General features: G+C 35.9%; 1 protein-coding gene across 4 annotated transcripts in view; it reads left to right on the forward strand.

Moving 5' to 3' along the window:
• pde3a (phosphodiesterase 3A, cGMP-inhibited) overlaps positions 1–27,523 on the forward strand; it is a 425,475-nt gene that overhangs the window by 349,092 nt on the left and 48,860 nt on the right. Inside the window, exons 5-6 of one of the 4 annotated variants that reach the window (XM_028807158.2) lie at positions 11,062–11,272; positions 19,521–19,558. In XM_028807158.2, the coding sequence (XP_028662991.2) occupies positions 11,062–11,272; positions 19,521–19,558 (249 nt within the window). Of the gene's footprint in view, positions 1–11,061; positions 11,273–19,520; positions 19,607–27,523 lie in introns of all 4 variants that reach the window. The other 3 variants (XM_028807151.2, XM_051935470.1, XM_051935471.1) reach the window with 3 other exon arrangements.

Below are 27,523 nucleotides of genomic sequence, written 5' to 3' on the forward strand. Positions count from 1 at the left end.
CTGATAACTGCTCAAATTAAATGTTTGCAGCATTATCTTAACAGCAGTATCATGATCTGGCTTATACTGTTAATTTTTTCCAACTTTTCAATGGCAAGTAAAAATTAGCCGAGTATGTTTTTTGAAGTTTCTAAAGTGGTTATACTAATCTTTGCTTTCCAGTGACGCCTTTTCTTCTTCTTCTTATAAGCTACATATACTTATATGCTAGGATGTGATGCCCCATTGCTGGAGTCACTTATCATGATGGCTCTAGCATGACATTTTAAAAGCTGGTGACACATATACTTAATCAAGATTTCATTTGTGAAGAATAAAATAAACATTTGCTTCTCTTCATATTGTTTGTTCTGTGTATACTGGTTCTGACATTTTTACCTTCTTATTATGATTTACATCTTGTGTTTTTTGGTCACATGTACCCTTTCGGACCTATGACTTACAGCTCTGTTCTTTCACTATGATTCAGGCTACACATCCTGATCTTGTTTGTTTAATTTAATGTCTTCCTAGTTACAACCCTGGTCTGAATTCAGATTGCTCTTTACCATCTTCTGATTCCACTCTCTCTCAAAACTGCTGTTTCTGCATCAATATTACATATGATGGCACAGTGCTGCCAGTTTACACCTTCAGTGTCCTATCTTTGAATCCTGTGTCTGGTCATTGTCCCATGTGAAATTTATACATTCTAGTGTCTGTGTGGGTTTTCCTCCAGGTACTCTTAATTTATTCCCACATTCCAACAGATGTGCCTGTTAGATGGATTGCCAATTCCAAATTGGCCCTGTGATAAGACTGGTGTCTTGTCCAGGGCTGTATCCTTCTTTGTGGCAAGCATTGCCAGGATAGGTGTTGACTCCCTGAAAACCCTGTACTGTATTAAGCAAGTTTCAGAATGATGATGAACACCGTATTAGGTTTATGAAATTACCAACATCAAGTATTAGCAGCAGAAATGAATGGACAAAGGCCTCAAAAAAAAGCTCTAAAATAATGCTTCATTTTACAAATTCTTTGTAATTTCTCCATTCTCTACCATTTCCAGTTTACTCAAGTAAAAACATACACAACTTCAGAGTATGTTGAAACACTTTGCTTTTGACTAAATTAGTGTAAACGTCTGCGTAAAGTAATAGAGTCTATTGCTCCTTACCAGAATAAACTAAAAATCACTTGCTTAGCTGTAACGTCTGTGACCAAAACAGAACAGCAGGACTGTTCTCCTCACATTTCCTCAGTGTACATTCCTTAATAGGGTGTGCAGTGGGAATTTATTTACAGGGCACCAGCTATAGCAGTGTGTTACATTCTCTCATCCAGAGTGGCATCCAGCATGGTGGTGGTCTTACCATGGGTTCCTTCTGAAATATGGCCCTTCCTTTTCCTGAAGGTTCCTGGCAACTTTTTAATCTGTCAAAATATTTACAGATAGAGTCAGTGCATACACATAATAAATCCATGTGAACAATTAAGTAAAGAATTACTGTGAACAAAATCAATCCAAACCATCCAAAAAATGTTTGGAAGTCATGCCATAATCATAGTAAGTCTTCAAATTCCTGCCTTAGTAAATGGGCAACAGCAATTTTCACAAATACCAAAACTCAGACAAACTCCATCTAAAAACGAGTAACACTCAGAATGAATCAAATAATACTTCATCTATTTATATAATAAAAATAGCCATTCTGAACAAGATGCAGTATTTTGTCACTGCATACAAAACATTTCCAAAGAGTTACATGCCTGGTAATAAGCAAGCAGAAGTGCTGACTTCAAACGTTGTCCGACAGTCATGAAAATGGAATAGCTAACTGACTATGTAGCCAGAGGGAAAACTACAGTCACAATTTTTCTTGTCAGCTGATACTTTTCTTCACTCTTGTTCTGCATGGGTATGGATTGCTTAGCTCAGGCACAGTTCAGCATGTCTTGATGGCACCCCTGACATCTTTCAGTTTGTACTATGAGGATGAAAAGCTGACCCAGTAAAGTAATGACAACACGTACAACGTGACATAAGTGCTAATTGGAGCCCAATGACAAGAAATGAATAAAGGGCTGTTGGGTTATGTCTTGTTTTTCTTTTTAAACTGCACAGACACAGAAAGAAAAACTAAACAAATTGTGAACAATTATTGCAAATTATGAACATATCAAAGATTTTAAAAAACGCTGACCATTTAGCCCAGCATAGGGTAATGTCAAGTTGTTATTTAAAAGTCCTCATAGTCCTTTCAGCTATATCACCAATCAAAAGGCCTCTTTTTGTATAGTTCCTTTTAATAGCAAATAGTATGCCAAAATGGCTACAACACAAAAATATTTTACAGTTGTTCACATATTTTTTTATAACTTTAACACAGCAAGCTAAGTGAAATTAGAGTTAAAGACAAGAGCTGAAACCTTGTTAACTTAATTCATGTTCTTGATGATGAATTTATTTCAAAGCATCAGATATCATCACACTAGTAACATTTTAAGTAGTAAATTGGAGCTGAGTTTACCTGGGAAATATCCAAAAAATGTAATGCATTTTGAGCAGTAATTAGAAGATGACTTCAGAAACTAGCTGCCTGTCCCAACTGATCTGTTCATAAAACATTTAAATGCTACCTGGCTCTCATGAGTGGGCAATGGTCAAATTTTTCATAAATGTCTAAAAGAAATACTTGTACAGTTGTCAAACATACATTCATAAGTAGACAATCATGTAAAAGCAGGCACTAAACACACTGAGTTCCAAGTTTTCCTGTTTCAACTTGTGCAATATAAAAATTAAAAATCTTAACTACAGCCATACAAGTTTAAACCAAAAACCTCCGTAGTCAGCTTGACTAAATTTATTCTGGTCACAGAACGCTCCAATTATGGAGTATTCTAGTAAGTTTATGGTGGAGCCATGTTGTATACAAAAGGTAGTGGAAACTGGGCAGCTCAGTGGGGCTGGTGCAAGATCCCCTTCTCGTAATAACAATGCCTACCTCAATAAAAAGGTAGACTATGCTACAGAGGTGTCTATTGTGCATCAGTTATGAAGAATACCTTTTTAATATACTGTATTTATAAATTGTGCTGTTACCTGCATAGAAATGTTAAGTTTGAATACACAATGAGAGGTCTGAAAATTGAAAGTACACCTTATGGGAAGGATTTAGGAGTCTCAAGACTATCAACTACCAGACAATGTTCAGAAGCCATTAAGCAGGCTAACAGAATGTTAGATTATATATCACGATGTGCAGAGTACAAGTCCAAGGAGGTTATGCTCAAACCTTATAACGCACTGGTGAGGCCTCATCTAGAGTACTGTGTGCAGTTTTGATCTCCAGGTTAGAAAAAGGACATAGCAGCTCTAGAAAAAGTCCAGAGAAGAGTGGCTAGGCTGAATCCAGATGTAAAGAGCCGTGACTTTTTAGTTAAAGCAAAAGAAGCTTAAGAGGAGACATTTTTTAAAATTATGAAGGGTATTAAAATGAGTTCAGCAGGAACACGGGGAAATAGTTGGAAACTTAAGGATAATTGTTGTACAACATTAGAGAGTTTTTATTCACACAGAAAACCATAGACACCTGGAATAAGCTACCAAGTATTGTAGTTGACTACGGTGTATGCGCCCAAAAAGAAGAAGCTTTTGATTTCAGTCTGTAACAGCCGGTGAAAAGTGTGGATGCATACACCTTCAGCACAGTGCTGTCAGATCTAAACAATAGCATGGCGAATTACTCCCGTACTAAAGTGACTTTAGCTGCAGGTGGAAGTCCCATTTTATTTTATGGTGTCAACCAGAGTGCAGCAGTTTAAGCCGGCGAAAGTGCTGTAAAGAAGCTGTCTGTTGCTACAGTCCTGCCTTTGTCCAGTCTGACATCGTATCTTTGATTGCCAGTACAACAAACAGTTCTGAGTAGGTATCTGCGACAGTGCTGCTCTTGTGAAAACATTGGAGATAAATGCCATCAACTCAAAGAGGGAGAGGCAAGTTCGTTGTACCACGTGAATGGCACTCAGAGAATAAAACTGAATAATAAAAAAACAAGTGCTAACTTTTACAAGTATCCAAAATTTACACTGGGTGTTACAGACTCAAATCAAATGTATGTTTGTATTATATTGTAGAAATAATAATAATAATAATAATAATAATAATAATAATAATAATAATAATAATAGCAGGTCACTCAAAATACGGAGTGCCTGGTCTCAAACCCAGGACCTTTGGTCCAAATATCAAATAAACACATGCGCTTTTATTCAAGAATATAACCAAAGGAAAAAAAAAAGCATTCGATTTACATGTCAATCGACTGGAAATTTACACGTACTCTTGAATGGTACAGAGGTAAGAACTGCTACCTTATGACCCAAAGTCTTTACACATTATGCACTTCTTGTCATTATTAGTATAAAATGGAAAATGTTTCTGCTTTAGGTATCTGTTCAGCACTTCTCTTCATTCTACACTTACCCAGATCTTTTTAGACACGGAACACACATGAAATGCATGTATTCCAAATAACAATATACTGTATTATTTACCCGATACAACTCCAGGCACATCACATGCACGTAAGGAGCCTTTGCTTGTGGTGGGAGAGCTTTTTGCCCAAGCTGAGCTCCATCAAGGCTGGGGATGGAGCTGCTTGCTGCTTGTGCTGATCGACGCATTTACAAACAAAAGATGCTGATGGTAGAGGTGCAAAGGGAATTAAGGCAGGCCGGGATTAAAGTTTTTTCGTGGGCTTCAGGAATTCTAGTGTTAATGCACTCAACCACAAAAAGTCAAAATACCATGTTAGCGCAGATAGCCTTACAAACTATGGCCCTAATTTTGATTCCTGGATTGTGTACAATTTGACTATATTTTGTTTACTGCAGTTTTATAAATGGATTCTTGTTTTTCTGCACTATATGATGAAGCATGGATTAAGACTACTACTTTACAGTTTAAATTCTGGCCCTATCACAGTCTTTGAGAAGTTTGCACCATTTTCCCCATGTCTAAATGATTTTTTCTACTCTGGGTATTCTAGTTTTTCTCCCACATGCTAGATTAGACTGATTGTCATCTCTAAAGTGCTCACCTTAAGAGTGTGCAATATAATAGACTAGCACACCATGCAGATTTGGTTCCTTATCTTGTACCTGATGATGCCAGAACAGGCTGCTGTCACTCGCTATCCAGAACTGGATTGAGTGGTTTTGGCAAATGGACAGATGGGTGAGTGAACTGACTCCATATTAGTCCAAACATGTATCAGTTTAATTGAAATCACTGAATTGCTGTGTTATGGATGCCATTATAATCAGTGAAATGAGTTAATGCTCCATCTGTGGTAGCTTCTTGTCATAGTTGGGTTTTCTTAATATTAATTTGGCATACAAATTGAAAAATGGTTGAATGGAGAAAGTGTGAAACATACAGTAGGTCTGATTATCTAGTACAACTATGATTCATTTCTCAAATAAGACATAATAACAAGGGCGAATAACTAAATAGTAAGATCAGTCATCACTGAAGTATTAGAAGATATCACAACTAAGTGTCAGTCAAGTAGACAAATTTCACTTTTTTTTTTTTACTGCAGTTAAATGCAACTTTTACTCATATCTGAAATTATTTGATACATTCCAGGCTTGTTAGAATGGATTTTTGGATTAGCAGACATAATATTAACACCATCCACTTTACATGTCAATGTTGTACTGGTTAGGATTGGAAGAAGACATTGGTCTTACTTCATGCAAGAAAGCAAAGGTTAATTTTGTTTGTTAGAAACTACATCTTTTTTTTTTCCTGTTTTTACAAACTAAACACAAGTTACAAAATGTGTACATGGTATGACATTCAGGTGCAATCAAGGACTTAGTTACCTGACCTGAGAATTGGAGCATTTTTAAGTTTTTAGTTACTTTATCAGAAAGTCAGTTATCATATTTTTGTTTATTCAATATTTTTGTAACAATGACTCATTCGAAAATAGCATCAATGACAGAAGGCAATTAAATGCCTCAGTAGACTACTGTACATTAACATGCTTTTTAACTGTAATTTACAGTATTATGTAGTTCAAAATGGAGCCGAAAAAGGCTTGTGGTGGCCTTTTTACAGTATGTGGACTCCAATTTGTAATGTAAAAAATGGCAGTGATTGATTTTCTTTATTAATTGTCGGTTGTGGAGGGTCTGTGACTAAGTGTAGCTCAAGTTTCTTAAACAAAACATTTCTGAAAGACATGTCCAATGAAGAGTTAAAATATCTGCTGAAGTCTTAAGGTAGAATTGCTGGTTGCTTCAGATTATGATGGATAGCAAGTCTGGAGCTTTGTTGGTAAATTATATTTTCAAGGAATATTGAAGCATTATAATATGCTGATAATGCAGCCATGAGAGTAAATACCATGTACATACAGTATTTGTTTATTCTGTGATTACAGAGCAACACGTACATACAGTAATTCCATTTCCTCCTACTTTAATTTCTAGATATGTGATTTTTTGCTTTTTGTTTTTTAATTTTATGGTTAACTTACCACAATTGGCAGGAGAAGTGAGCTGATTTACCAGCAGCTTGTTTGCATGAACTTCTCCAAGTGTTCGACTAACTTGTATTAGCAATCTGCTTTATCATTAGGACTAAAAGAGGAAAACATGCAAGTTGAAGTGACCTCTCCCTTGGTAAATTTGAAACAGTAAACTGTAACTGAAGTCACACAAAATGTTTCTTCATTTTAATATAGACGAGTTTGCAAGTTCACAAATGGTTTTCAATGGGAGATTTCAAAAAGGAACCTAAGCTGCCTTTAAAGCTTGCATATTGTAACATATTCAGTTATCCAATAAAAGGTGTAATTTTGCCTGACATCCCAATGCATCCATTATATCTAACAAAGTACAACATCCTACTACTACTATAGTTGGAGTTTTTGAAATTTAAAACTTTGTACAGAGCATTCTATTCAAGATATCTCATTGAAAAATTTTACTTTCATGACAAATTTCCTGAAAGAATAAGCCGAGCTGAGTTGTTTCATGCAAACTGACAGATGGACAGACCGACAAACAGACATGGCAATTGCAGTAGGTTTATCGCATTATATACAAACACACCTAAAAACTAATTGTGTTACTTGTGTGAAGTAGGGAATAAACACTCATATAATATAATATGTATTTTTGCACTTTAACATACTGCACTTACTGTAGTTTTGTTTTAATTTTAATACTGTTTAGATTAACTTTGGTTGTATTGTAGTTGTTCTCTTATTGCACAAACATTAATTTGGTAAGTGTGTGTGGGTTTTACACCAGAAAATAAAAATGTTTTTTTTATTTTGCAAAGTACTTTCACTAACATGCTACATCACCACTGTCTCAGTAAAAACAGTTTAAATTTGTAGCATTTTTATACACGCAAAAATCAAGTTAAAATTTTTTTTGTTCAATGTGTAAATTAAAAGAGCACAAGAGTATAAGCATTACAGTTTAATTACAAAAGTAGTCCACATTCGTTCAAGTACCGTAATTTTCATGAAGTAAGGAAACATAAGAGGGTAGACCCAAAAATTCCTGGAATTGTTTAAAAAAGAAAAAAAAAATACAGCATTTCTATTTTTGTCACCAAAATACTCCCTATGAGATGCAGTACACTTGTCCCAGTGCTTCTGCAATTCCTGGAAACGTTTCCTTTACTCATCTTTTGTTACCATGTCTAAAGCCTTCCTTGATTTTTTTCCTGAATTTCTTTCATGGTAGCAAATCGTCTTCTCTTCAGTCTCAGTTTTAATTTTGGGAGCAAAAACAAGTCACAGGGAGTGAGATGTGTTTGTAACCACCACATTGCTTTTAGTCAAAAACTGCTTCACTGATAATGTGTTGGTTGCAAGTGAGCTGTCCTGGTGCAGCAGTGTTTGCAGGTGTGCAATCATGGTGTAAAATGTAGGTTTTCCATGCTGCACTGAACAGATGTTTTTTTTCCTGATGTTTTCCTGCAGATGCCTCAGCAATTTATCGTAATGTTGCTTAATAACAGTCTGCTCATGGGGAACAAGAAGTCTGTTAAGGTTGAAAAACACATTTATTGTTGTCTTAATATCAACAATAAAAAATGTCTGAAATACACACTCCATCAAATCAGCACAATGCCAATTGACTGACTGATTAACAAGACTACACACTCTTAAATATAATGGTTATTTAATGGCACTTTATGATTCTTTACTGGGTTGCATGGCTCCTCACAAAGCCATTGCTTGATCAAGAACCATTTTGTTCTGCTTTGAAAAACTTCCTAATATGTAGAAAAAAATCTTTAATGTATTGTAGGCTACCAAACATTAATCAATTAAGAAAACCTGGAGTTACCCTGTGTTACTGTACATTTGCAGCAAGAGTTCTTTTAAAATCATGACCAATTGGTGTTTCACAAATCTGTTACCATCTATTCATGATTATTTACTGTATGAAGCCTGTTACAGATCTAAATAAAGATTATTTCTGGAACCTTCATGGGGCCTTTTGAGAGCTTAAACTGTTCCCCTATGGCAGGGATAGGCAATGTCGGTCCTGGAGGGCCGCAGTAGCTGCAGGTTTTTGTTCCAAACCAGTTTCTTAATGACAAGTCAATTATTGCTCAAATTACATTTTGATGCTTCATTTTAGTGGTCTCGCTTGTTAAGGTTCTCTACCCTTAATTACTTATTTCAGTCTTAAACAGCTGTATTCACTGTTTTAATGGCTCCTTATTAGCAATAAGATGTAAATGACAAAAGAGCCAGCAGTTCTCCATCCAACTTGTTTCCATTTACACCTATGTGGATTCATCATGCACTATTTATTTAATAAAACGCTTAAGAGAAAAATGTGACAGACTGAAAATTATCCCTTCTAGGCTTCAGACCATTTGGATGATAAAATTGGGAAAAAAAAATCTAAGATATACGAACATTACATTGCAGACTAACATGCCATGAAATGAAATAATTGATATCTAATTAAGCAATTGAGTTGGAATGAAAACCTGCAACCACTGCGGCTCTCCAGGACCGACATTGCCTACTCCTGCCCTATGGTATTGCTCTGTAGAACTCCTCTGGCACATTTACTTTTTAAGAGCATAGACATAAGATACTTAGTGATATATTTGAGAATTACACAGTACTCTTGTGCTATTGACTGATTCTGGGAATTTTTGGGTCCCCACTCGTAACTAAATTAAAATTAAAGGATTTTTAGATTTAAGATTTTTTTCTAACTAAGGACAAAACTGAGTTCTGCAGATTTGAAGATAACTGATTTCTGTCAGTAAGTTGTTCCAAAGGGCCACATTAGCCTTGTAAGGGTAGCGATGCACAAGAGAATAGCAAAGTTGTGATATTAATGGACTTGTGTTGCACACACTGCTGTCAGCAGCAGTTCTACACTTGCAAATTGTTATGCTAACATATATACAAATAAAAAAAAAAAAGAGTTGAGGGTTTCTTTAAAAATTACTGAAACCTTACTATTTAACATTGCCATTCTGTCAGCCATTTTTGACACCACTGTTTGCATGACTGGCATCCTGCTAAAACATTGCATGAATGTTGTGTTGATCTTTAGCTGTAAGTCCTCAATTCCTCCTTGCTCTCTTCATTCCCTCATGAACCTCAAGAAATTTCCCACTACTTACCTGTTTGGATGGTTGCTGATGTTGCATTGTAGGAATCAAATTACTCAGGTACTGACAACATTTGTTGCTTTGGAATATGTGCTACAAAACAATATGAAATTCATAAGTATCAAACAACAAAGTCCCTAAAAATGTTTCTTTTTTTATCTTAGGAAAGACATTGTTATGTTGTTGAAATAAATTACAATCTTGTGTGCACAAAATATTGTACTTTGAGAACAAGAACCAATTCATGTGTGCATAACATTTTGTCTTGTGGGTGTAAGATCCGTATGTCATGTGCTCCAGTTATCATTTAGTGGGCTCAAGATCCATATCTTATGAACTAAAATTATTAATGTGAGCATACAGATAATGAACATATAATTCAGCAGGAGCTGCATTTGCAGCAACGAGGAGTAAGACAATCTATTGCAGAAATGTGAAAATGGCTTACCTTGTTTGATTAAAGAGATTCTTACATGATCCACTTCAGTACTCCTCACCATTGCTAATGCTTCATTATCTTATCCACACATTTTAATAACCTCTAATACTAATCTTGTTCGCGTAACATACAGACTTTGTTTCCACAAGGGAATATTCTCAGCAGACAAAATGCAGATCTTATTCTCACAACAAAAGAACTTGTTCTCGCTAAATAAAAAATAAAATTTTTTGAGACTTTGAAGGCTCCATAAGGCTCAACTTATCAATTTCATGTAATTTTTCTTCATTCGGTTTATTCTTTTTATATATATATATATATATATATATATATATATATATATATATATATATATATATATATATATATATATATATATATTTGCAGTTGGAGATCCACAAAGGGAGAAAAAACAAATCACGTATCATAAAATAGTTTCATTCCTGAGCTTTCAAAAGCTCAGGAATAAAACTATTTTATGATACGTGATTCGTTTTTTCTCCCTTTGTGGATCTCCAACTGCAAATATGCAAACCGTATCACAGACCTTCTCTTCCATATATATATATATATATATATATATATATATATATATATATATATATATATATATATATATATAATACAGAAGAAGCTTTCCTTTATAATTTCTTCACATTTTACTGAAAATTCACTTATGCAGTTACCTTAAGTTTTTTTTTGGATGAGTCATAAACATTGAACACTGAGTTATCAAGCATACTTACTGAAGATGTACTAGGAAATTTAAATTAATTAAAAATATAAGGTGATGTTAAATGTACATCCTTTCGAAGACACTGAAGATTATAAGGTGTCAGCTAACCATTATTCAGATACCAGCCATTTCTTTTCTATTTGATTTGAAAATATTCAATTTCTGTTCTTAATTTATTTGTGTATTTTTTTTTGTAATGAGCTTATGACCAGGATATTCTCTTGCTAGGTTGTCCGCCTTCCAACATGTCACCTCTCATCTCCCCGTGCCATTCGCCCATCCAAGAGACCCTGGCCAATAGCCCCATCTGCAAAGGTTCATCTGTTGAACTTCCTGATGCAGCAGATGCACTGGGCAGGCATGCTGTCAGCACACACAAAGCCCTAATGCACTCACACTCCCTGGGACAAATGGCTGTCAGTTCATTGGTGTGCAGTAGGTAAGCAGATCACTTAAGCTTTATTTGTATGTTCATTTCTAGCTTTATTGTATTTACTTATGGTTTCTGTAAACCTCATGTATGCCCATCTAGGTAAAATTTTCATTTACAGCATTTCATGAGAACCATATTAGAGCATATCAAATGTAGTTGCAGCAGTGTTTTGTACAGTATTGAAGTTCACCTGCTAGATGGTATGCCTGTTTTGTTACTTTACAAATTGACAGTCATCAAATAAACTTCCATTCATCCATCGATTTTCTAAATTATTTCACCAGTTCAGATAAAAATTCTCTACCTCGACTGCACTGGGTGCAAAGCAGGATCCAAATGTGTGTTGGTGTGGGGCATGGAATATTTGATACACCACTGCAAGGCTCATTCATGTACACCATCACGATTTTTCATACAGGGCTAAGTTAGAATCCTCATTTAACCTACGCAGTACATCTTTGAGATGAGACAGAAAAACAGGAGTATCAAGTGGAAAACCCCACTAAGTCATGGACAGAGTGTGCAAAGTCCTTACAGGCAGTGTCCGGTCCAGGGTCTGAACACAGAGTATCCACTGTGCCTTCATGCCATACAGAGAGTTGCCAAAAATTTGAGCAGCATTTGCAGAAAATATCGTATTGATTATTTTTGTTTCAAATATTATAATAACATTATTAGACTAAATAAATAGTTGAACAGGCTTCAAGAATGGCATTGTTTCAATTCAATTTCGAGTTTATTTTTATTAAGCGTACTTGTGTGCCGAAAGCACTATGCAGTAATGTCAAATATAATTTGAAAAATAAATTGCTGCATAAATGCAAAACATAATGTTAAAACAAATATATTGGACAATATACACACACACATGCATCAAAGAGTAAGGTATCCTCAAGAACGTGTTGGCACAGCTGTTTTGCAAAAATAAGTGCAAATATTCATTCATGTATGTTCATATCTCTTGACAAGTAAAAAAATAAACTTGTTACAATAAGAACAGTGTGAATATTTTTAATTAAATGCTGATATATACAGGTAAACAACTGTAGTTAATTATTTGTAATTACTCAGATCTTCTGTTTACCCAAGAATAACAAAAAATCTGTATTTAGTGCTTTGGAAACCTTCAGGGGGGCTTGTCTTTATACTGATTATGCCTTCCTCTTTCAACTTTCTTTTTGTACTGTATTAGCATTTGTGCTTCTTTCTTTTTTTGTCCATTTTTATTCCTACATGTTCATTGATCTCATTTGCTTTATTAAATGCATTATTTGTGCTTATTATTATTATTTCATTATTTCTCTGCTTGCCCATGTGTGATTTCCAGTGAAACATGCTTTACGGATTAATGCTTTACACGGTCTTGTTCATACTTAGAAGCTTTTGAAAGTTGCAAACATAAAAACTTTGCTGTTTGTAGTTTTCCTGTTGTGGTGTGAATGACTGAGTTTTCTTGAAGCCTGATTTTATTGTTGTCTAATGCAAAATCTTATGTATATCTACATGTTTTATTAAATGATTGTCGAATAGTAAATATTATGTCCTACCCATGCCAAATCTATAGGAAGCTTCTAATTACAGTAGCTACCATCCAGATGAGATGGTAGATGCAAAAACCAGAAGGCAACAAGGAGACAGTTAAATCATGATTATTTATAAATGGTGCATTAATATGTCCCTCGGTTAAGCTGGAAAAGAGAGAAAGGAAAATGTAATTTCTACTTGTAACCTTTTTAAAAATTTCCTGAAGCGAGGTCACTAATGTAATAAGAATTAAGAGTTAACTGAATAAACTGCAAGCAAATGGAGGAGCTGAAGTAATATATTTTTATCACTGTCCTTCTTCAAATTGTGTATTAATCTATATCAAATTCAACTAATCGTAAATTAATGAATGGAATGGGACAAGCACTTCCAGGTTTTTCTTCTAAATTGATTTGAGATTTATATTAGGTAGTCCAGTTCACCATGTCATTATTTTCCTGCAACCAGAGTGATATGTTAGACATCATGAGCTTAAAGAAAAGGGAAGCTTTGGGGCAGACACCAAAGGAACTGTTTTTTTTATTCCCTTTGTTAACTAGCCAGATGAAATTGGATTACTTAATTATCTACACTGCTTTGTTATGCAAAATTATTATTGACAGTTCTTTGCTTTTTTGCAATAGTTTAAAGCACACTGTCCAAGAAATAGCCAGCTGCTGTGCAAGTTTTGACTTTGATTACCATCTTTATAGAGGAAAGTTCATTGAGAGTGATCATGGTTTTGAAGTTTAGCTTTCTGTGGCTCTTACAGGTTATATATCTTTGAATGTGCTTCTTAGATCTTGCCAGTGTAAACAAAGTTACATAACCTGATAATGTCCTGATCATGCTAGTTAAAAATTCAGTTAATCCTGATGCAATCTAAAAAAATCTTTTCAAGATCTTTATTGATAAGTGTAGCACATTAATGTATTCAGGTCATTTTTCTGTCAGCCAGCCCAAGTAAAACTTTTACTCTCTCACAGGCATTCTTTGTTAACTGCCATTCATGGGCACAAGATTATTGACCAATATTAAGAAGACTGAAGTGACTAATGACATTTAAAGCAATGAATGATATACAGTATATAACTCTTGACAGCTGCAGAACACTTCAAGTTCAAATTGATCTTTATTGTGACCACTAGAGGGCATTATTAGATAGATAGATAGATAGATAGATAGATAGATAGATAGATAGATAGATAGATAGATAGATAGATAGATAGATAGATAGATAGATAGATAGATAGATAGATAGATAGATAGATAGATACTTTATTAATCCCAAGGGGAAATTCACATACTCCAGCAGCACCTTACTGATACAAAAAAACAATATTAAATTAAACACTGATAATAATGCAGGTAAAAAAACAGACAATATCTTTGTATAATGTTAATGTTTACCCCCCCAACCCCACCCCAAACCAGGTGGAAATGAAGAGTCGCATAGTTTGGGGGAGGAACGATCTTCTCAATCTATCAGTGGAGCAGGACAGTGACAGCAGTCTGTCGCTGAAGCTGCTCTTCTGTCTGGAGATGACACTGTTTAGTGGATGCAGTGGATTTTCCATAACTGATAGGAGCCTGCTGAGCGCTCGTCGCTCTGCCACAGATGTCAAACTGTCCAGCTCCATGCCAACAATAGAGCCTGCCTTCCTCACCAGTTTGTCCAGGCGTGAGGCGTCTTTCTTCTTAATGCTGCCTCCCCAGCACACCACCGCATAGAAGAGGGTGCTCGCCACAACCGTCTGATAGAACATCTGCACCATCTTATTGCAGATGTTGAAGGATGCCAGCCTTCTAAGGAAGTATAACAGGCTCTGTCCTTTCTTACACAGAGCATCAGTATTGGCAGTCCAGTCTAATTTATCATCCAGCTGCACTCCCAGGTATTTATAGTTCTGCACACAGTCACCTCTGATGATCACGGGGTCCATGAGGGGTCTGGGCCTCCTAAAATCCACCACCAGCTCCTTGGTTTTGCTGGTGTTCAGGTGCAGGTGGTTTGAGTCGCACCATTTCATAAACTCATTGAATAGGTCCCTATACTCCTCCTCCTGCCCACTCCTGATGCAGCCCACGATAGCAGTGTCATCAGCGAACTTTTGCACGTGGCAGGACTCCTAGTTGTATTGGAATAATAATAATAACAATCCACTCCCTTGGATAAGATGCAACCCCACACGTGGATTGTCTCAAGATGCTTCACTGTTGGCACAACACAGGACTCATGGTAGTATTCACCTTTTCCTTCTCCAGACAATCAATGTCCAAAACAGTCGGAAGAAGGATTGATCCGAAAAAAATAACTTTGCACCAGTCTTCTGTTGTCCAATTCTTGGACTTCCTGCAGAATTTCAGCCTGTCCTTGATGTTTTTCTTGGAAAGAAGTGACTTCTTTGCTGTACTTCTTGACACAAGGCTGTTGTCGAAAAGTCTTTGCCTTACTGTGTGTGCAGATGTGCTACACCCATTCGCCACCAATACAGAGCAAGCTCTGCATTGGTGGCAACACGATTCTGTAGCTCACTCCCCAGGCACTGGACACTTTTAGCTGATCATTTTGTGCCAGGGCCAAAATAAGTGAAAATGGGTTTATGTGATAAAGTTATGTTTTTTATGCTAAAAAAACTCTTTGCAATTAATTAATATGCATTTGATCACTCTGCACAATAATATATAAACAATGTGAATTGCCACCACAAAAACTAAAGCCATACATTTTGCAAAACACAACATTTGGGTCACTGCCAAAACTTTTGAGCACTACTTCACAATGAAATTCTTACCTGCATGCCTTATCTAAAAAATTTGACAATAATACAATGCCAATAAAAAGATTCAAACTTTGTTCTAAAAAACTGCATACATACAGTACAATATACAGGTCATATAAAAGTATACTATATATTCTCATATGATATCGGCATTGTGTTTGTCTTTGGGTGCTCTGAATTTTCGGTCTTATTCCAAAGATGTGCATGCTAGGTGAATTACCATCTGAAAGTTAAGTAAGGGTAGGCATCATGAAGTTCTATGATAAACTGGCATTAGTTTCTGCTTAAATCTCAGTGCTAATACTAATAATAAAACATTTATAAAACACCTTTCCAATGCCCGAAGCGTTTAGTGCTGAATAAGATAAGCAAACTTATGATTCTAAAATGTGAATTTGAATGTTCAGAAAGGGATGGATGGATGAATGAATGAAACACTGCAGTTTCAGAACTATTTTTGTAATACGTTTGACTAAAATGATAAATGTGACATCATTCTACAGTTCATATATACATCTGGATATAAATCTGGTTTCTCCAATAAACATCCAACAATGGGCAGTTTGAGAGATTCAAGAACAATGCCATATACAGGTAATAAAGATGTATTCATTACATTCAGTATAGAATGTTCAACTACTGAAACTGAGCTTTTTAACAGTCTACTAGGGACAGGAGATTGTTTCATTTTGGAAATCATTAATAGAAGTCCCACAAACCTATTCCATATTGTAGTGTTAACATGGTATAATCCCATTCATATATGAGTGCTCAGTCAATGTGCTTTCAGGTTTAATGATTTCAATTATGAATTATTTTAATTTGCATTTACTAATTTATAATAGCAGTTAGAATGTTCCTCACAGAAGTATAACTTCTACTGTTCAAAAAAATTTTAATCAGTGTAAACTGGAAACTTTACTATTCTCAATATACTATGCAGTCTCATTTTTGTCTTTCTAATTTAGAAAAGCATGTGGTTCCAATAGACACTAATTGTCTTGAAATAAGGTGCTGTAGGTAAACCATATTTTATGTGCAAGCTGTAGTTATTTGTACAGTACATTGGCATCTGTCTCATAGCTTAGCTTAGGGCATAAGTGAAGCTTGAAGTCATGTCATTATCTACAGGTAGGGGCTGCATAGCTTTGATTCTCATCTGTGCATTTTATTACCATTTACAGCAGTGACAAATTTTAGGGACCAATTTACTCTTTCATTGTCTGATTATAAAAAAAAAAGATAAAGTAAAACTCAAGACTTGTATAACAGAGTTAAAATAGTCAAGTGTTGATGTTTATATTATTTGGTCAATGAAAAGTATTTTAACTGAACACAAATTTCAGGTTTGGGAAGCTTGGTAAGAAAATTAATATTTTAAAATAATTTGCTATTATGTGATACTAAACAACAATAGATTCTTTCTTTACAACTTATATTGGCTTGTCAATGGTTCTTTCTCTCTTTTGTAATGAGATGTTAAAGTGATAGTGACACTCACCCTTCAAATTCCGTTAGTTTTGTCTAATTCTCCATTATGTCAGTGTGTGCTGTGATATGCTTATTATTTGAGTGCAGGACAAGATTTCTACAATAACAGGTATTAAAACTGTCTAACTAACTTCTCTAATTGTTAGCCTTATGTGGCATGCCCAAAGTGTTTATTTCTGTCCCTACCATAACTAAAATTACCCTTTACCAAGAACCATTACACTACATTACCAAAGGGTCTATACATAGTTTATGCTTTCTTATGAATAAATTCTTGATACAACAGCATCTGGAGGTGCAGGTGAACATCCGCTCTGCAATGGCTATGCTTCTACAGTATATACTTACGTCTTGTGATAAAATGGCAAACAATGTAATATTTGTTTAAAAATTGTTTGCAAAAGCAAGTTTTACAAGACATTCACATAAGCTTATAATACTCACAAAAATTGGCACACCACAACAGTCTAAATACATTATATTTGTATATGCTTCTTACATGGTGTTTTTTTGTTTTATTAAATATAATTTTATTGTGTTTTGTCTTTATTTCTAAATGTATACAGGACTCTGGTTTTGTTGAAGGTGCACAATTAAGAAGCTTTTTGTGAAAATAAATAACACACATACGAGGATAAATCAAAAGTCAAGGCAATCTGAAAATTTCTTGGTAACTGCAACTGATTGAACCGGATGCAATGCAACATGTTCGCAATATCTTATGGGTAGTTCAGACATGCACAGTGCAACACTCTGTTGTTAGACCAGTTGAAACCAAGGTCAAATGAACATGAATCGTCCATTGCAGGATTGCATTGTGGAAAAATGTGAGATTTCTTTTGGCAGAAGTAAAGAAACATGCTGAAATTCGCCAAAGGATCTTGGCCTGTGCAGAACAGTAAGCTGTTTGCGTACCCATCTTGCACAAACTTTATGGTACCCCAAGTCATTATGAACTATGGCATGTTCAGATCCATAGCTGATATCCAAATATGCAGCAACAGTGGCCAACATAATCCGTAGGTCTTCTTTGATGAAGTCATTTGCCATGTCCATGTGGTGTTTGTGTTTGCAATGCTAGTGGTTGACCAGATCAAGCTTCAATGGTTACACTTTGTCTTCCCGCTTTTGCACTTCTGTACTGAGCCAACATCCTTCAGTCAATTTCAGCAGGTTTCACTCATTCTGCCCAAAGAAATCAACAATGGTGCAATCCCACAGCAGAATGTCCATGTTCATTTGACCTTCAGCTTCAGCTAGATTAACGACAGAGCACTGTGCTGTGCATGTTTGAACTACCCATATGTCCTCACAAGTGTGTTGTAGTGTGCCAGCTTCAATCCATTGTGGTTACCACATAATTTTCAAATTACTTTTACTTTTTGATTTACCCTCATATTTAGTGTGACGGCAGCAGAACCATCACCAGGTCCTTTCCCAGCCATGGTGAGCAGGGTGGACCAGTTGCAGCTGGTATTTAACCAAATATAACACAGTCTAGAGTTGACAGGTACAGTTCTGAAAGATAGTAACGTTAAATGAATCCTCAAGACATCGATTTTGGCTGCTACAGAGTCATTGGACCAATTGTCCGACCTTTTTCTTTCTATCCTTATCTTTTTTTGGCAGCTTTGAACTATGTGCTTTTTATGAGCCCTTGCCTGTAACTACTGTGCATGAAAGTTTTTAGTAATTTATTGAATTTGTTCTTTTGTATAGGATACAACTATTTTGTTTTGCTTGATTACTGTATTGCATATTATTTTTATGGATTTTATTACCTCTTTGTGACACCTTTCTTGTTCTTCATCTCACCAACAAATACTGGATTATGATTCTTTCTGCAATAAATATCAGTGACTTTGGTTACAAAATTTTTGGCGCTTTATATGTGTTTTTGGGCATCTTGAGCACCGTCTGGCTATGAACTACTGACTTGAGAAAGAGTATCGTGACATTTAGTAAATAGGTTAAAGAACTAACTGCTTAGATAAAACTGGATACAGTATATACCTACTGCCAGGGAATGTGTTATGTTGCTGTACTTACAGTACACGGCTTGTTTTCCAAGCTATATAATTCATAACATTAAATGCTATGCCTTTACTGCTGTGTATTAGCATAAGATAAGGAAGTCTTTGAAACTTAAAATGTTAAACCTCATTTTTTATGCAAGGTAAAATGAATTATCTTCATGACATTTGTACGGTATTTATGAAATATATTATTATTTTCATATTATGAGTTCAAAGCACATTTCAGAAAAAATCTGATTTCTTACACAAGTGAAATTTCAGGTAAATCTGCATTGTAAGTATTTAAGAACAGACTTAGTGTATTATAACAAGTAAGCAATGTTTGTTCTGTAGAACTAATTTGCTGTAGTGTCTCCATTAGTTCAAAATGTATGACAGCTATAGGATCAGTAGCTAACTGCCATGTCTCTTATTTTTCAGCTGTGGAAGACCATATAACAAAATAAACTTCAATGAAGGTACGTTGGACAAAGTGGAGATACCAACAAATTCACTAAACAGGACAGGTACTGGCAGATTTAACTCAAAATTTATTAAAAGTGATATTTATCATGTTCTGAATTTTCTTTTAAATTTCATAATATTTGGAAAATTACATATAGTTAGGAAAATGTGATATTGATTGCCTTAGATGTTGAATAATATGGTAATAATATTAAGAGTCAAGAAAAGAAATTAGTTAAATTGCTAAATTGCTATTTTACTAAATGCAAGTCAACCTCCACAGTGTGCTTTACAGGTTGATAATATATATATATATACAATATATTGCAGGACAATATCAGATAAATTATTTAATTCTCATATCTGTAGGAAAAACAAAGAAACATCCTAAGTTAAAAATGAGAAACTGTCTCTGCAATAGGTAAATTATTATAGAAAGTAATCCAGTGCCTTAGGTTCTAAAATGAAGATGGAAAACTTTAATTAAGTTTACAAGATTCTTTATTCAAAGATTCAATACAGTGAACATTAATTTTTAGTTTAACAAGAGCTAAATACTCCAAATATCAGTCAATAATAGTTCATTTATCTAAAGGTTATTATAATGTACACTGAAGCGAAATATTTTACAAATAATTTGCAAATGTAATATTACAATTCAAAGAATGCAAGCTGTCTCTGCGTCCCATGGTATGAGTACATGAGTATTTTAATATCCCAGCCTGACTAGGAACTGCACAGGTAACATCAGTGGATGTAAATAAGTAATATTTGGTCATATGGACCTGAACAGAAATTATGAAGGTAACATCTGTGGATAGAATTAACTAATATTTGGTCATCTTATTATGAAATTTATTGTATAATATAAGTATTTATGTTAGCAACAAGTCAAATCTGATGGAACCTTGTTAGCTTAGTATGGCAATGACCCAGTGCAACTGTACAAATGAGAACAACACGGTGTAATTACCAAAAAACTCCTTGAAGCAGTGAATTCTCTGGAATCCTTGTTCTGCACCTGGCACACTTGTGGCCCCTTCTAGGAAAAGTCACAATGTTCAACATGGACATTCCATTACAAGACACAATAACATATCTTGAAGTCACTATGGGCAATCATTTCAGATGTAGGCAACATACTGAGGGAAATGCAGCAAAATCTACAATCAATTTAATGCACCACTACACAGAAAGAATACACAATCAGACACCAAATAATGTATGCTATTCCAGGGTGGGATATGCTGCTAACAGTCACATACTAACCCTTTAACAAGGAAAAGAAGACCCTAAGATGTTTCCTTAAATGTTCATGTACTAAAGAACAGATACATCAAGATAATTTCTCACCCACTTTGAGGTAACTTATACAGGACTTGATCAGAAAGTCAGTTATTTTCCAACCTGCTATATCCTAACACAGGGTCACGGGGGTCTGTTGGAGCTAATCCCAGCCAGCACAGGGCACAAAACAGGATTAAACCCCAGGCAGGGCACCAGCCCACCACAGGGTACACACACACATCAAGCACACACTAGGGACAATTTAGGATCACCAATGCACTTAACCTGCATGTCTTGGGACTGTGGGAGGAAACCAGAGCACCTGGAGGAACTCCACGCAGACACAGGGAGAACATGCAAACTCTACGCAGGGAGGACCCAGGAAGCGAACCCAGGTCTGCTTACTGCGAGGCAGCAGCACTACCACTGCGCAACCGTGCTGCCCAACTTGGTAATAAAAATATTTATACAATTGAGCAATCACCCACAGAAAGACACAAAACAATGTAAATTAATTTGAATGAATAACATAATACTAGAGCAACTAATTTCCATGCAGACCTCTCAAGTCCTAGCAACCATTATCTGAATAGTATCATAAACATTTACACTAGGTGAGCAGATTGGGACAAGAGACAAAAACAGTGAGGTGCAGCCTGGGCACCATTTGCCAATGTCCGTGAGAAGCAGCAGGGTATGAGTAGCCCCACAACAGATAGTGTTTTGACATTAAAAAATTCAGGTACCTTAGTCAGATGTTTGAGCCCATCTAGTGAGATTAGTATTACCAAGAATTGGATTCAACTGGACATGACTGGGAACTACACAGATAACATATAAGAATCAAATTAAATGTTATCTGATTGTTTGAATCCAAGTGGAAACTACACAGGTAATGTGCCTTAACTGGGCATAAACAGAGACAGAGAGAGATAGTAGCACAAAATTGCAATGAATAGCTTCTACATAGTGCAGTTAATTTTTCAGTTTACGTAGAGCATTATTTTGGCTCTTTGTATTTGTAAACAGATGTATATAGGTTGCTATGGACACAGGTTTTGTCATCACTAGAAGCCCTTTAAAAGGGTTTAAAAGTCATTAAGGGAAAGAAAGAATAATGCAACTTTGACTCAAACAACTCTATAGAAAAGAAGCAGTGGTGGAATTCAATGATAACTATATAGTGCTGGCCAAAAATTTCTGGATCACTAGTTGTCAGTATGTTATCAGGAGGTGTAAATACTTCAACTTCAAGTCCAGTGGTATATAGGAGTAGGTGGAGAGAGAAGATCACAGACAACTTAAGCAACGCTGGAATGGAGCTCCTCAACACTGTCTTAGTGAGGCTGATCAAGATTTATTTGTTAGGGATTGCATTGCTTTCACCCTACTCACCTATTCTGCTGGCGTATTATAAATTTCATTCTTTTTCTGCATCAATGCATTGAAAATTGGAGTTTGTTTGGTTTGAGAGTGTCTTAATTTGCTGTTTATATGCATGTGTAATTTTCAACCTGATAGCAGTTCTGAGTTTAGTAATACTTGCAGGCTAAGGGGGAAAACTGGTCAAGAGTGTGTTGCTGGTATTTAATGTTATACAGATACATTATTGAGTATTTATATGTCAATCCAAAGTTCTGTGAATTTGAGCAAAGGATGGGAAGAGCCTGTAATAAAATATGGTGACTGTTTTAATCTTGTGTTTAGGACTTTACCTCATCCTAGATAGGCTGATGAAGCAGTCTGGCCAGACCTTCTGTCTCTTGACTCTGTGTCTTTGCAGCATTTTTCATTTTTTGCTCAATGATACTGGACAAAATAAAAGAAAAACACTAAAACCATAGGCATCGATATGGAATAGCTCTTTTAAGACAGTCGCCCTGTGAAGACTAAGTCTCTCCAGATACAGACCCTCCTGCCCATCTTTGCCTAATAAATATATCAACCGCAAAAGCCATGGAACAGATCCTCAAAAAATGTTTCGGATAATTTCAAGATACCCACAATGCTAGATTGTTGGTAGATCGATATGTTTTTTCTGCTACTCAGTTGGATAAGAATACTAATGAACAACATTTCACCTAGTGAAGCCCTTGCTGACCCTGCATCCTTGGCTAGCTCTGACTACCAAGTCCTCATATTCAATAAGGACATCTCATGGCAGAATTCAGTGAAGTATCTTAGGGTGATACTAGATAGACCTGTATCCTCATAATAGGTCAACACTAGCATTGAGGACTATACAGAGTCCTCAACCGGAGAAGAACACTGAGCCTCAAAGACAAACACCACAATCTGGGCCAATCTGCACTCCTGATAAGCAACCAGGTACAAGATCCACAGGGACATTGCACCACTCTCCATTAACGCATCATTCAAGACAGGGTGACCAAGATCTTTACCCAACTGATTAATCTCCCACAGGACTATATCCAAAATATGCTAAACAATAACAAGTCAATCTACAGAAGATATTAAAGATTCCACACTTCCCTGAACATCTGAAATCAATAATGCTTAACACAGGACACCAGTAACAAATGGCATCTTAGATCCCAGAGATGCACCTCACTCAGACTAAGCCTTCAGCCTCGATAAGAGGGGTAAATTCCAACTAGTAAGGCATGTTATTAATAAAAGAAGTAAGGGAGGAGCTGTGCAAGACAAGGAGCTCCACAAGTGACAGTGTCTTGACCTCAAAGTGTTTGGGTGCTTTCATTGAGTGTCTCTTCTGGCCACAACAGCAGAAGTAGTATTACCAAGAGGGTCGCCTCCCAACACCACTTTTCGTTTTTTACAATCCTTCTGTGGTTTGTGGTTGTTATCCTTAATTGAATGTGCATACATAATTAACTGTACTACTGCTAAAGTTATATTTAGTCATGTAACCCTAAGGTCTGCAGAGATGTAATGGGAGCCTCTAGCCAGTATGTAGTGAAGTAAAGTGAAAGGAGAAACATTCAGAAATGCAGGAAGACACTTTAACAGGCTTTCATTTTTACTGTTCTTAGTGTAGAAAACTGTATGCATGTGAGCCATAAGTGGACACAAAAAGTGATTAACTTACTTAATTAATGTATTTTTGTTCACTTTGTGCTTACCTTCGATTCATATGTCATTCATATTGCATGTACTTTTTACTTAGTTTTAATTTTCTTACTTTTGGAAATATCTCCCTAGTATGTTTAAATCTTCACATTTTATAAAAGTTTTTATGTTTGTACTCTTATAACACTGTCATTACTATTCTGTAGTTGCCAGTCAACCCTTACTATCAACTTTATTTTCTTTTTTTGTTTGTTTTTAGCCTTTTTACTTCCACTTGAAAATTTGCTTTGCACTTTGCACATGTACCATGTGTTTGAACAATTTTTGTCTAGTACTTTGCAAATCAGACAGAATATAATTAAAAGCAACATGGTATCAAAGTATTAGTAGTTATTGGCTATAAAGAGGATCAGCTTTTATGGGGAGAGCCAACCCTAGATATTTCGTGACAGAACACTCCACACTCTCTGGTTGCTTCCAGCTCTCTCCTCACTTGTTCAACAGAGACACACAATCCAAGAAGTGGAGAGGGGCTGGAGACCACAGGAGTGAATATTGTTGTATAAATATTATGTTGCGTTAATTTTAAAATCAAAATAGACACTGTATTCCTTATGAAGTTTCATTACTCACTAACTGCACTAACTAAACCACAATTACTCCTGCAGTTCTAGCTAGCAAAAAACAGAGCATAGCACTATATATTTTTCATGATGCATCTGTGACTGGATGTAGATTCCCAGTGTTATTCAGAACTTCATGTAGCTAAATTGAATTAATGTAATTCAGCAAGTGAACCTTCCAAACCAGTAAATATCATCTTGCCATAAGAAGACTATGAACATAACTGATTAATCTTAATCCAAGTGGGGCATCTTGAAATAAGTTATTTCCTACATTAAGAAGCTCATGATATGTTATGAAAAATGTATACATTCAATGTCATAAGTATAGCCCTTAGGATGACTAAGTATCTCTGATAAAACGTATGTGTACATGCTTTAAACGAGTTCAGTTGCCAAATAAAATTTTGGCTTAAATGGTTTGAGATTCATCAGATATTGCTAAATTTCAAGATGCTTCTGAGATTGATCATTGACTGAGTCACTTCAAACACTCTTATTGATTTGTCCTTTTAAAATTTCCAAGGACACTAATATGTAAATTCTTGCGTAATTTCTGCAATTATTTTTTAACTAAAATGGTTACTTATTTATTCTAGCAATAATAACATTCATTCCTCCATATGAAAATTGACTTTGTTTATGGGAGGTCATGACCCCTCTTTTGGCCGAGTCAAATAACAACTCGAAGTCTAACAGACTATTACAATATACTGTATGTGCAAGCATTCCATGCTGAATCTTCCCCAAACAAAAGCCCTCCCTGTAAATAATGAAATGAAAAAAAAAACAGAAAGGACAGATTGTCAATTCATCTCAAAAGAAATTTATTGCCAAGTCCTCACAGCACAGTGAATTTTCTGCTAAAATTGTAGTGGTAGATGCAGAAACAACAGACAAACCAGTTATGCACACTAGAAGTAAGGTGACAGAGGTGACTTGACTGCATATGTGGGAACTCAATAGTAGAAGTAGTGAAAGTAAGAGTAGTTAATGAGCTGTACCTATGAGCATGGCATAATGCATATTACTTTATCTGTTTACTTATCCTGTCGCAGTAACAACACAATAAACTGAACAAACTGTGGCACCCTCTTGTCACTAGATACTGCAGGACCAGCTGAGAAGTATACTCTTTACAGAGTTCCCTGGTCATTTTCCCTGCTCTTCTTACTTGATGCAGCTGTGTAGTATTTGCCAGTTGAAGCTTTGCTTCTGTATAACTGGCATAAAAATATCTATGTAAGTTAAAGAGTCAATTCTCCTTAATCTAACTGAGGCATTCTTTTGAAGTTTGCACCATCTTCATGGTGCACCCTTTAGTGTTGGGGCACATTTCTTTTTGTAGGCGGGGCTTTACTTTCATTCTTGGACAGCATGTTGTTTTGGTGTGACTTCAGAGATGCCTACACCCCTCTCCCTCATGCCAACAGTGTACAACATCTGCATCACACCAAAAAAGGTATTTTCTTTTATACTGTGACTTGATATCTATTTTTAGCAAGATACTGCAGTCAAAACTGGACAACTGATAAGATTCATTAGTCTTTCTTCCTGTCAACATGAAGTTATTTTAAGCTAATTATGAAATACAAGTTAAACAACAACATTCTAAAACCCTCTATTTCACATGTTCTTACTAGATTATATACACACTGGTTAGTTTATCTGAGCTTAAACATATAAATTCTAATACATAAATTCACTTCTCCCTAACATTTGCTTATTTTCTAGAGTTCTTATGTTATTTGAATACTCCAGAATACAGCACTCTGTTAAAACAGTTTGCTTAACCCTGTCAGTTTGTTTTGTCGATGGTTCAAAAGAACAGCAGATCTAATGGATCCTTTTTTTAAAATGATCTCAAACTTGCCCACAATAACTTTTAATGCCTTACTTCTCTCTCTCTGGGTGGCACAGTGGTAGCACTGCTGCCTTGCAGTTAGGAGACCTGGGTTCGCTTCCTGGATCCTCCCTGTGTGGAGTTTGCATGTTCTCCCCATGTCTATGAGGGTTTCCTCTGGGTACTCCGGTTTCCTCCCACAGTCCAAAGACATGCAGGTTAGGTGCATTGGCAATTCTAAATTGTCCTGTGTGTGTGTGTGTGCACACCCTGCGGTGGGCTGGTGCCGTACCCGGGGTTTGTTTCCTGCCTTGCGCCCTGGGTTTGGCTCCAGTAAACTCTTGTGACCCTGTAGTTAGGATATTGCGGGTTGGATAATGGATGGATGGATGGGCTTCTCTCACTAGCCTTTAAACATTCTTCTCTCACAGCCTCTGCAACTTCCCCCCCAATGACAGCATGATGTCATTGGCAACTGCCAGTGACTAAACTGTCCTGTGCCTACATTTACTTTTCACCCAGTCTTTTTTTTCTAAACTCTTACACAGATACACACAATTGAAAGTAACAGTTTCCCCTTATGAGCTCCGTGATATAGTTTGAGTATTGGTCACAGTGCTTATTCACTTAAAAGCTACATCTTAGCTAAATTATCCTAACATAAAATATATAAGTTAAATATTACAGGTCCTATTTAATAAACTGAAAATCAAATCTTTATATTGATTACAGTTCTTGGCCTGTGATTCACTGTCTGACCCTGAGCAATTCAGTATAAAAAAAATTCTGCAAACAGTTGTAACATATCCTCGCTTAAAACTGTCCAAAATGTTTCCAGGTCAAGATCCAACCTGAGAACGCTGTGGTTAAGCTCCTGCCTCACTGGGTCACATGTTCTGGGCCTGCACCAAACTAACATCATTTTGGACAAAATTTTTTAAGTGCCTCTCAGACAGCCTTAGTATCACAATCCCTCCTAACCCACTAACAGCTGTGTTTGGTGTCCTTCCAGATGGACTGGAATTGGAGAAGGACAAGCAAACGGTGATTGCATTCACTACACTCTTGGCACGCAGACTTATTTTGTTAAATTGGAAGAATCCTAATTCTCCTCTTATAAGTCAGTGGGAAACCGATGTTTTATATTATTTGAAATTGGAAAAAATCAAATTTTCAAT

This window comes from Erpetoichthys calabaricus, chromosome 1 (assembly GCF_900747795.2).
Source record: "Erpetoichthys calabaricus chromosome 1, fErpCal1.3, whole genome shotgun sequence".
Classification (NCBI taxonomy): domain Eukaryota; kingdom Metazoa; phylum Chordata; class Cladistia; order Polypteriformes; family Polypteridae; genus Erpetoichthys; species Erpetoichthys calabaricus.